Source organism: Capricornis sumatraensis, chromosome 10, assembly GCF_032405125.1.
Source record: "Capricornis sumatraensis isolate serow.1 chromosome 10, serow.2, whole genome shotgun sequence".
Classification (NCBI taxonomy): domain Eukaryota; kingdom Metazoa; phylum Chordata; class Mammalia; order Artiodactyla; family Bovidae; genus Capricornis; species Capricornis sumatraensis.
Genome location: NC_091078.1, coordinates 72,872,219 through 72,884,239, shown reverse-complemented (window position 1 = coordinate 72,884,239; position 12,021 = coordinate 72,872,219). Strand labels below are relative to the sequence as shown.

The 12,021-nt window shown below is 39.6% G+C and overlaps 1 protein-coding gene across 1 annotated transcript in view; it reads right to left on the bottom strand.

Annotated features, from left to right (window-relative positions):
- CNTN3 (contactin 3) overlaps positions 1 to 12,021 on the bottom strand; it is a 258,496-nt gene that overhangs the window by 175,140 nt on the left and 71,335 nt on the right. The window contains exon 3 of the mRNA XM_068983112.1: positions 5,212 to 5,307. Within this exon, the coding sequence (XP_068839213.1) occupies positions 5,212 to 5,307 (96 nt within the window). The remainder of the gene's footprint in view (positions 1 to 5,211; positions 5,308 to 12,021) is intronic.

Below are 12,021 nucleotides of genomic sequence, written 5' to 3'. Positions count from 1 at the left end.
AGGAGTGATATTTTGTGGTGTAGATAGAGGCTTACTCCTCAGTAACCCACCAATCATCTGTTGTATTTTGATTTCACAAACTATGACAGTATAAAGGCGTGCATGGCGCAACTTTCAGATACACTGTTTTAGGTAATGGGAAATTGCTGGGTTCTCAGAAAAACCTTTTATACAGTGACCAATGATGCAAACAGCATGGGAGGCAGAAGGCACGTCTTGCCCATGAACAATCTACGTATTCTTTACCTCAAAGTTTTGTAAAAAGCTATTGTTGCTGTTTAGTCATTAAGTTGTGTCCAACTCTCTGTGACCAACTCTTTCTCGCCTCTTTCCCAGGCAAGAATACTAGAGTGGATTGCCATTTCCTTCTCTAGGGGATCTTCCGGACCCAGGGATAAAACCCACATCCCCTGCACTGGCAGACGATTCTTTGCCACTGAGCCACCTGGGATCCAGCTACTAAGTTTCCATAAATTAGGAACCTGAACAGTAGAGAGGTGTAGTTCAAGGAAAAATAAATGCCCAAGACAAGACAGTGCTGAGTGTACACATTAAGGTATTTAGGGAAATTACTGTTTGGGGTCAAAATCACATTGAAAATGCTTGGCAGTATCTCATTCCCTTGAAACAAGGTCTAGTAGCTGGACGAATCTTTCCAGAACATTACTACTTGGAAACTTTGCTTTAAGTCCCCCCAGCTAAACTATCTGAGTTAGCTTTTGGGTTTTGGTCCTCGGTAAAGGGGGGGAAAAAAAATAAAAATGTTGCTACAGAGGGTGTAAATCCCATGCCATCTGGTTATGTTGCTGACAGTTCTCACCTCTGTCACACCAGGATTTACAAAGCAATTTTTAGGATGAAGTTGCTTTAACCTCCACTACTTGTTGTTTGGCATCTCACACTCTCCTTTTCACATCTCAGAGGCTGTGTTGCTGTAAGTGGATGACAGTGTCCAGGGCTGTTATTGCAAGAATATTCACAGAGCACAGACATGGGAAACTGAATCAGACACCAAAGTCATTTGCTTATGAAACATTGGGAAACACTCAGGTCTATTGTTTACTCAGAATAAATCTCATCAGCCATGGTTGGACAAAAATCAAGTCTTTGTTAACATGTGTGTATGCAATAACTTGATTAACCTATGAATTCCTGTCTAATTAGTACTTAGCATAAAGGACTCATAAACCAGTGTTGTATCTTTATTTATACTAGGATAATTTTTTGTGTGCATTTGAATTTCTAATGATCTTGTAGTGTAATCAGTAACTGACAGGTAATTATACTAATTCCCAGCTTTTCACACTACTGGTAACTAGAATAATAATTAAACCACAGATAATCCCTGGCTGGTACCTTATTTTTGGCTTGCTAATTTCTGATCTTCCAACTAATTTTCAAGAGTATACAAATCCTTTTCGCCTTAAAGAAGTACTGGATTATTCTGCAGAGATGATGATGAATAGGAAGTGGCAGAAAGGTCACAGAATGAGTGAGAGATAAGAGTCTTGTCAAATGACAGTAGCCTGCATTGCTTAGGAATTATGTGGACTCCCAAGAAACATTTCTAATTGTCACCCACCGTGAAACAATTTTTCTTTCTTATGGCATCAAATAAATGGGGACTGCTCTTCAGCAAAGCAGCTCCAGGTTGCTGCTACTTTCCTATAAATTATCTGCATGCATGAATTAATTAAGGGAGTAGGAGGAACATATGCCGTGTCCACACTTTGGGACTCCTGCTGAGGCTCTCTCCTTGCATATCTATCTCCCTTGTCACTTATCCAGTTCCTCTTCACACTTTTCAATCAAAAGAATCTCCTAGAAGTTGATATATTTCCACCAAGAGCCAGCATACTGCTTAGCAACTAAGTAGCACTCAGTAAATAGAGGGTACTATTATTTGTTGCTGTTATTATTACTGTCATTACTTCTATTATTATTTTGCCCCTGTGTCTACTCTGCCAGGCTATGACTCTATTAGAGCATATGACAGATGAATAAAATATGAGGGTATCTTCAGTAATCAGAAAGTAACAATGACATTAAACATTTCTGACCAATGAGAAGAGACCAAGCAGAATGGAAGAAACATGGCAAAGTAAATAAAAATAACACAGTGGTGAAGACAGAAAAGGGAAACTCGTGTCCTGGAGGGACAATGGGACTTTGTGGGAAGAAGACAAAATGGATCACAGTGGGGCAGCCAATGCCCCACATCACGCGTGCTGATAAACCCTGAGGTCATAGCTTTGGCTGCTCTAAGCTGCCTCATATCCTCCCCTGGATTAGAAGTTTCCCAGTCCACAAGAAAATGAAGCAGGGCAGATAGAGTTGCTGTGGTCAGAGTTTGCTGTGATCTGTCCATGTCTGCACCTGTCTTCTTAGTGCCCAGGGCATATCAGCTGTTAAATGTGTCTATCTCTAGAAACAGGATTTGTAGTACATTCTCAAATAGCATTTATCACTGGCCAAATCTAAAAAGATTCCTCTATTCATTTCATGAATATGTTCATTTGTTAACTATTATTTACTGACTGCTTGTTATAAACCAGCCTTGTGCTGGGCACTTGGGTGCAGAGAAAACTTGAACATAGGCTCTGTCTTCAAGATGCTCCCAAACCAAGGGGCAGAGCAGTGGATATAAATTGCGTCTTGGCAGGCACAGCATTAGGTAGACCTAGATCAATGACAATCCTGTTTTCTGTGTCTAAATCTGTTGCTCTGGTCCCTATCATTTCCCTGCACAACCTAGTATGAAGGAAAGTATGCTTTTGTTCAGTTGTTTGTTCTCCTGTGCATGCCCCGAGTTCTTAAGAGCTGATGCACCATATCCAGGCAGATATCTTTCCTTCTTTGCCAACAATTCTACAGACTTCCATGGTCAGCCCAGACTGTGAGCTTTAAAAATGAAAGGAGAACTATATGAAGTCACCAAAGGCAGAGAGAAATCAGGATGTCATTACATGAGAAGAGCTGTGATTGGTGGGCAGTTCTCCAATTTTATGACAACAGAAATGATTCATCTTTTGTAATATGTTTTATCCAACAGCTTATTAAGACATCCTCACTGTGTGCAACTAAAAAAGCCCCTCCTCTGTCATCAGAGAGTGCATCATAAAAGCACTGAAAGAAGATCATCTAGGCAGGCTCATAAATCGGGTCAACACTTCCCAAATACATCATAAACAAGACTGCCCAGCTACTATTTTATGTTGATTTAAACAGTAAATTTTAGTTATTTTGATACTTGCTTACTAGCTGTAATTCTAACACTGTTTTAGTGGTTAGTGTGTATCTAACACATCCCTCTCCCTTGTTTTTCTTTTTTTTTTTTTTTTCTCTCATAATGAAACACTTTTCCTTTGAAAACTATGTCTTTCTTATCCCAGTGCTTGTCATTAGATGGAGCTGATTTCCGCCCTTTGCTGGAGGGAAAAATCTCATAAGCAAGGCCAGTCCAATTAAAATCAGGAGCTACTGAGCAACAGGCTGCCTGGTCCAAGAGGATCTTTAGCATCAAGGATCACGCGAGCCGAGTTGCCAGGGGCCACCTGTGCTACACAGGAAGTCTACAGAACAACAGAATCAACACGGAGGGAAGCAGAGCCAAAAAATACCAAGAAAGATAAACTGTTTATGAAATTGGCTAAACTAGTGGGTTCAGTAGTTTCGGTTCTCAGGGAGCAAAGACTAGAGTCTGGGATAAAAGATTTTGATTAATGATCAAAACCTGTGAAAACAAGGAGGCAGAAGCAGGATCTGAGATCAGAAAGAGGTCAAATTGGGGTCATCCAAAAAAGCCATGGTCATCCGGGCAAGTAGCTCTGGATAGAGCACTGGCCACCAGAACTGCCCAGTGTTAACAGGCAGAAGTGGCTGACCCCAAGACATCCTCGCCTTGTTCAGACACCAGATGCACGCAGCACCTGGAAGGGTGAGACCACAGGCAAGTGGCTCCTGCAGCCAAGGAGACTGGGAAGGAGCTGAGAGCAGGAGGCCACTGGCTGACCCCACTACCCACAGTGAGGCAGCGAGTTGTTCTGGGTGGCGCATCTCCATGTTAACCACACAGCTCTATAGATAGCATGTCATCAACCCAGTTATATGAGCCAGTAAATGCCCCTATTTTCTTCAAGTCATTTTGAGATCAGTTACTTTTCTTGCTAATCAAAGGAACCTATGCTTCCCTTCAAAGTCAAAGATCTGATGGAACTTCATAATGTCAGCAAAATATATACTGCTGAATTAGACTGGGGAGCCAAATTTAAACTCGTACCCACCAACACGAGTGCAGGCAAGGCAGATAAGCCCCAAATTTGCAGTGTGCAGCTGGCTTAGACATTTCAAATGATCAGATACTGAAGATGGGAAATGTCTGTTTTACTGGGCTGAAGGTTTTGTGATTTAAACTGCCAACTCACCAAAGGGCCACAAGGACTTTGGTTCAGATGTCATGAAACAAATGAAGTCTAGCATATTTTCATTTAAATAAGCTTACTTTCTTGGGAGAAGACTTTTCAGTCTCCCCTCTGGTCAGGAGCATGAGAGGAAAATCCAACCAGCACTCCAAGCTCTTAACTGGGAACAGGGCTTGTTAAATTACTTTCATATGTGCAGAAGTTCATTTTCACTCTTGCAGCTATTTCATTAAGGTCCTGAATTTCCAGCAATATTTCAATTTATACCAATGTAGCATAAAATTTGCAATTTCAACACCTCAATAAAAATGATATGATATATAAACATATTTCATTTTCAATACATATTACATATATATCTAGAGGTCCAACAGCATATATCAATAAGTGTGTGTGTATGAGGCAGGGGGGAGAGACAGAAAGAAAGAGAGAGGGAAAGAGAGGAAAAACCCCACAGACACCAATGTATGTCATGGTCTAAAACTGAATAACAAATGATAATAGTGTAAGGATGAAGCATTGTTCAGCACCATGAGGTAACTGAAATGAACTTGATCTTGCCTGCCTTTAGACCTTTTTTGTTGGAATGAGTAAATCACGTTTGTAAACTTCTCTAGATAGACAATGTTTTGTTGAGTTTCTTATATTCCAACTCAGCCGACAGAACACAATGCTTGGATTATCAAGTTTCTCAAAGTAATTTACGGAAGCAATAAGAGCACATATGCTGTGGGTCTTGCCCTGAAACTTATTTAATAAATATAAGAAGCAAAAACATAGCACTTGTTACCTCCGGAGTGTGGCGGGGGGCCGCAGAGCAGGACGACTCCCTGGCCTTCACGCACCGACACTGTACTTCTCATTTTGGTTTTAAAATTTTCAAGATCTGATTTGAAAACAAAACAAAACAGGATTTCAGAAAGGACCATAAATTTAAAATGTTTGTACAAGAGACATTCCTTTCTTTTTATAGGAAAATTAAAAAAAAAAAAAATCCCTCTCAGGAACCTTAGGAGAACTTTCAGCATTTGCTTTGAGAAGGAAACTTTGGATTTTGATTTATTAGTGTTTCTAGAAATTCAGTAATAAAAATAAAACTATTCTCACTAATCCAGTAAATGAAATTCACATATTTCTTTTTATTTATAGTGAAAAAAATACAAACTGCTTTTATCACTGCCCACATAATTATTTTTAAGTATTTAATAAAGCAACTAAGGCAAATACTATTTTGACCACCAGTGATTATTTTTAAAAACCATTTGATTTCTTCTAATAACAATCCAGAATAGCAAATTCTAATTCATATTCTCCAGCTTATAGCATGGAGAAAATTTATGGGCTTCATTTTGAACAAAGCTTAAGACTATGAGGAAAGAGACGAAAAATCTGTTTCTCTAAACTCTGATTAAAAAAAAAATACTGTAGATTCCACAGATAATACACCATGAGGTGTCACTTTCTGTATCAGAGCAATTGCACTGTCAATTTGTGAAAGAATATACTTACTTTATAGCTTTTAAGGGTTGATATAAATTGCCTATGTGGTGACTATGAAAAGTAAGGCAGAGCATGAATTTTAAGATACAACTTCAAAAATTTCAACTTTGCCTTGAAAAATGCAAAAACCAAAACAACTATCTTCAAATTGATAAAACTACAAACTGTAGACACATATGAATATTCTAATCACTGTAAATCAACACATCAAAGGGAAATAAGAACCCTACATTATTTCACTTTATTTTTACTAAAAATAGTATTGAATTGCTAGATTATACACATGGAATAAAACAATCAGCAAAACTCATCATATGTGTGACTATAAAAGGAGAAAATATAGTGTTCAGGGACTTATTCAGAGTTTACCCTACAAACATTATATAACGTAGCATTATATCATCTTAAATCTATAACCCAAAGCAGCATTACCAAAACAGTAAGGCTCTTGAAATGTAACTGAGTTGAAACTGCATTACTGGAATGTTTTCCGAAGACTAGATAGAAGAGTACATCATATCAGAATGTTAGCCCATACATGGAAAAAGTTTCAAATCGTTATTTTCTGACAACCAAGTATGTATCATAATTTTTACTGATTTATGTCCAATTCCTTGTTCTCTTCTACTATATATAACTTCACATCAGAAAACATATTCATCACTGATTTTACCTAGAATACACCAAAAAAGATAAAACTCCTACAGAAACTAATGTCTCTTCTCCTCCAAAGGTGAAAATCTCTTTTGCCTAAACACTATCTATGTCTGTCCCTTGCTCTGCAGTGACACTGTCTCTACAGTGTATAAGGGCGTGTGCATGTCTGACTCTCTGAGACCTTGTGGACTGTAGCTGGCCAGGCTCCTTCGTCCATGGGATTCTCCAGGCAAGAATACTGGAGTTGGTTGCCATGCCCTCCTCCAGGGAATCTTCCCGACCCAGGGACCGAACCTGTGTCTCCTTCCTCTCCTGCACTGGCAGGCAGATTCTTTACCACTGCACCACCTGGGAAGCCCCATAGTATGTAAGGGCAAGGTACATTATTTGTGGAAACCTGAGGTGGCCAGTTCATGGAGAATATGCACCAGGAAGAGCAAAGAAAAAATAACTGTAGCACTGTAAGTGTTTTCCCAGCTTTTTTTCTTTTTTTTCTTTTTTTTTTTGAATCTTAGGGAGTATAGGGATAAAAGCAGTATAAACATCCAAAGTTTCAGATTACTGATATATCCCAACAGATTACACATACAACTCCAAACTCAAGTCAAAGCTTCATATGGTTCAATCTTGACAAGAACTGTATTAGAACAAGGCCTGTCTAGGAGTCGAAATAAATAAGAAATCATGCCAGACATTATTTGGTAGAAACTTCTCAGATTTTCCTTCCTATCTCCTAATTCTTGCAAACTCTGACATTATTCTGAAGCCTCCAAAGCCAGATTTCAAGAAACCAACGTGATAAGGAGCACCTAAAAAGAATTACACCTAGGACCAAAGCTGAATGTGAACTGCAGAAAGAGGATGGATTGGTGGTTGCCAGTGTTTAGGGAAGTTGAGGGCAGGACTATGGGAGTGGTTATAAAAGGGCATTGTGAGGGATCTCGACCATGAGGTGGATATAAAACTACATGTGACACCACTGTATAAAACTAAATACACAGACACACACAAAATTAGTGTATATACAACTGGGGAAATCTGAGTTAAAAATCAAAGACAGAGACTTCCTTGGCAGTCCAGTGGTTGACTCCACGCTTCCAGCGCCGGGGGTGCATGTTTGATCCCTGGTCAAGGAACTAAGATACCACAACGAAGATAAAAGCCACCTCTCCACATTTTTCACTTTCTTTCGCCTTCTTCCACACCACCTACAGCCCGCAAGTGGCTCATCTTGACTGCCTTTCTGGCCACGCGCTGTGCAGCTCTAAGACATCTCAAGTTCTAATCACACCCTGGAGACAGTAACTCCCAAACTGACATTAAAGGCAGGAACGCAGAGCCAGGAGAGATACACTCTGGATTCTAATCGCTTTCCCTGTGAATATGCACGTGGGCCGTTCTTGGTGTATAAAGCAGTTCACCCTGACACATGTTAACTTTCTATATTGGGGCAGGTTTTCTAAGGGCTGCTTGCACACTTCACTTTCAAGTTGATCTCACCACACCAGAGAGAGGAAGACAAGGCCACAAGACAGGCGCAGTGCCCACCGAGAGGAGTGAGGGGTGACTCTGATTTCCTCTGACACACACGTGCTCAGTGTGGAGTCTGAGTCTACTGGCTACCTATCACTGATGCTGGTTTCTCTATGTGGATTCATCGGCTTAGAGTACATAATTCTACCGCTGTAGGACTTAAAATTAGCCAAAGAATGACTACCATTTCCCAACAAGAAGCACTTGTTTCTTGAGCAACAAGATGTGTTCAGCTAAGCGAAATGAGAAACATCAAGTACAATATGGCAGAGACAGAAAATAAAACAAAATATGCACTGATAAGGTCTACTCTGGCGGGATGGATGTTACAGAATGGCCTATACATTTTTGACCAAAGAATTCTGTATAGATAATTTTATGGGAAATGGTGGAAAAGGTCATATGTTGAACTGGATATACATATGTGCAGTTGAGTATGTCATAAATACAAAAAAATGACAATAAGAGATGCCAAGGTTAAAAAAAAATCCCCCTAAGAGGATTAAAATGGAACATACAAGTAGCAATAGATCTGAAACTGTGGCCAGCTGACTAAATGGACCTAAAGTTTAAAAATTTAGAGTTCAGTCTCAAAACACCTTGTGATCATTTGCAATTAAAACACGAGAAGCTAATAAAATCAGCATCACTGAAAACTGCATGTGAGCTTTACTACTTGTATAACACAACCCTACTGTATTCTATGAGGTGACGTGTTGCTTTTTCAATTAAAATGCAAAATACTGTCCAATAGTGATAGTTAAATTGCAAATGGAATACAGATATTAGCAACATAATAGAAATCTACATATAATTCCTGAAATCCCTTTAAAGTTTAATATTGAAATGCTTAATGGTTTACAGTTACCAAATTAAATCATTACCCGAACAGTGTCAACGACAAGATTGCTTTTGAAGGAATCAGAAAGCTTCCATTAAGAGAAGTCATCCGTGTTAGTAAAAAGCTGGGGAAAAAAACACAATAAACACATCCAAAAAGACACTAAAGATCAAGACTGCAGTTCAGTGAAGATTTTGGTCTGAATCTCTCTGATATCAGATGTTATAAATAAAGAAGAATCCCATGCAATGATCCAGCTTCCATGATCACAGGTAAAACTACAATTAGCTGAAAAATCTCAGGAAAGGATGCCCTACTACAAAAAGAAAAAGAAAACGAGGGTTCAGGGGATGATCACGACTTTTCCTTTTTCCTGACAAAAGCTGAAGCTTCTGGAAGGCTGCCCAAACGTGCATATAACACAGAACCCACTGACTCTTAATCATCATCAGTATCAGCAGGACATAAACTTAACCATTCTTTTCTGCTCTATATGCCAACGTCCAAATTTAAAGCATCTCCTCCTCTTTTGTTCCCTTTTCTACTTAACAGGTTAGTCAAATTCTCAAAATGTTTAATCAACATTGAAGTTCCTAAGGGAAAATTCTATCATGGCAGGCAATATGAATGTCCTGGGAAAATAAGTGTTTCCTTCTGTAAAAACAACGGCTTCCTCAACAAAGTCAACAGTATCTTAGTTTTTCTTCCCCAAAAGCAGAGCCAAGAAAGACTTGAGTGACTGAGTGTATATGGATGATTATCTCACGAGGTAAGAGAAACAGTCTGAGATGAGTAAAAAAGGGATGGAGGAAAAATCATTATGTGGTACATTACTTACTACAGTCAATGAGGGCTTGATTGTGCATGAACCTCTGGTAAGTGTATAAAATGCCTCCTAGAACTGTCAGTTTGAAAGATGTATGGGGAAGGGGGGTACTTCCGTGGATGTCCAACGATTAGGACTTCCCCTTCCAATGCACGGGATATGGGTATAATTCTCGGTTGGGGAGCCAGAAATCGATAATCTCATGGTCCCCCAAAAAATTAAAAAAAAAACCAAAACATAAAACAGAAGCATTATTGTTCAGTTGAGTTCAGTTCAGTCGCTCAGTCATGTCTGCCTCTTTGTGACCTCGTGAACCACAGCACCCCAGGCCTCCCTGTCCATCACCAACTCCTGGAGTCCACCCAAACCCATGTCCATTGAGTTGGTGACGCCATCCAATCATCTCATCCTCTGTCGTCCCCTTCTCCTCCTGCCCTCAATCTTTTCCAGCATCAGAGTCTTTTCCAATGAGTCAGCTCTCTGCATCAGGTGGCCAAAGTATTGGAGTTTCAGCTTCAACATCAGTCCTTCCAATGAACATCCAGGACTGATCTCCTTTAGGACAGACTGGTTGGATCTCCTTGCAGTCTAAGGGACTCTCAAGAGTCTTCTCCAACACCACAGTTCAAAAGCATCAATTCTTCGGCGCTGAGCTTTCTTTATAGTCCAACTCTCACATCCATACATGACCACTGGAAAAACCATAGCCCTGACAAGACAGACCTTTGTTGGCAAAGGAATGTCTCTGCTTTATAATATGCTGTCTAGGTTGGTTATAACTTTCCTTCCAAGGAGTAAGTGTCTTTTAATTTCATGGCTGCAATCACCATCTGCAGTGATTTTGGAGCCTCCCAAAATAAAATCAGCCACTGTTTCCACTGTTTCTCCATCTATTTGCCATGAAGTGATGGGACCGGAGGCCATGATCTTAGTTTTCTCAATGTTGAGCTTTAAGTCAACTTTTTCACTCCCCTCGTTCACTTTCATCAAGAGGCTCTTTAGTCCTTCCTCACTTTCTGCCATAAGGGTGGTATCATCTGCATATCTGAGATTATTGATATTTCTCCTGGCAATCTTGATGCTAGCTTGTGCTTCCTCCAGGCCAGCGTTTCTCATGATATACTCTGCATATAAGTTAAATAAGCAGGGTGACAGACAATATAGAGCCTTTACATACTCCTTTCCCAATCTGGAACCAGTCTGTTGTTCCATCTCCAGTTCCAACTGTTGCTTCTTGACATGCATGTAGGTTTTGCAGGAGGCAGGTAAGGTGGTCTGGTTTTCCCATTTCTTTAAGAATTTTCCAGTTTGTTGTGATCCACACAGTCAAAGGCTTTAGCATAGTCAGTGAAACACAGGCAAATTTTTTTTTTTTTTTTTCTGGAATCCTCTTGCTTTTTCTATGATCCAACGGATGTTGACAATTTGATCTCTGGTTCCCCTGCCTTTTCTAAATCCAGCTTGAACAACTAGGAATTCTCAGTTCCTGTACTATTGAAGCCTGGCTTGGAGAATTTTGAGCATTACTTTGCAAGCATGTTAGATAAGTGCAATTTTGTGGTAATTTGAACATTCTTTGGCATTGCCTATCTTTGGGATTAGTCTGTACCTCCCAGTTTTTCATTTGTAAACTGTGGACAACACCTGCCCTCTGAACCTCACAGGCTTTTTGAGAGGGAATCTCCAGCATCACAGGCCTGCAAGCCCTTTGACAAATAAAAAGAATTCTAGAAGTGCAAGACTCCCTTATTCCTTTTGAATCTTTTCCCCCTAGTATTCCAGCACTTATATATTTTAAATTATTCAATAACAATCTAAGATGTTCATAATTATTTTAATGTTCACAATCAGAAAGCTTGATAAGGTACCCAAGACAATAGCTCTCATTCTTCTAGATCCTGAAACCAGGTGCCAGGGCAGAAATCACAGGAGGGCTTATTCCTGCGGCATCCTGTCCATCACTGCGTACGGAAATTGCTGGTGCGTTCATATTGCTGTTTTGTTTTTTTTTTTCATTTTATTTCTTTTAATTGGAGGACAAGTGCTCTACAGTATTGTGCTGGCCTCTGTCGCACATCAACTTAGCCACAGGTATACATATGTCCTCTCCCTCTCTGTTTTTACAACTTTCTGTACTTCAGTCTCTTTCATCATCTCATATATGATTTAAAACATGCAAAGATCATATGTACCAAAGCAAAATACATCTTCAAATAACTTCCATGCTCCACTTCTCTTAAATA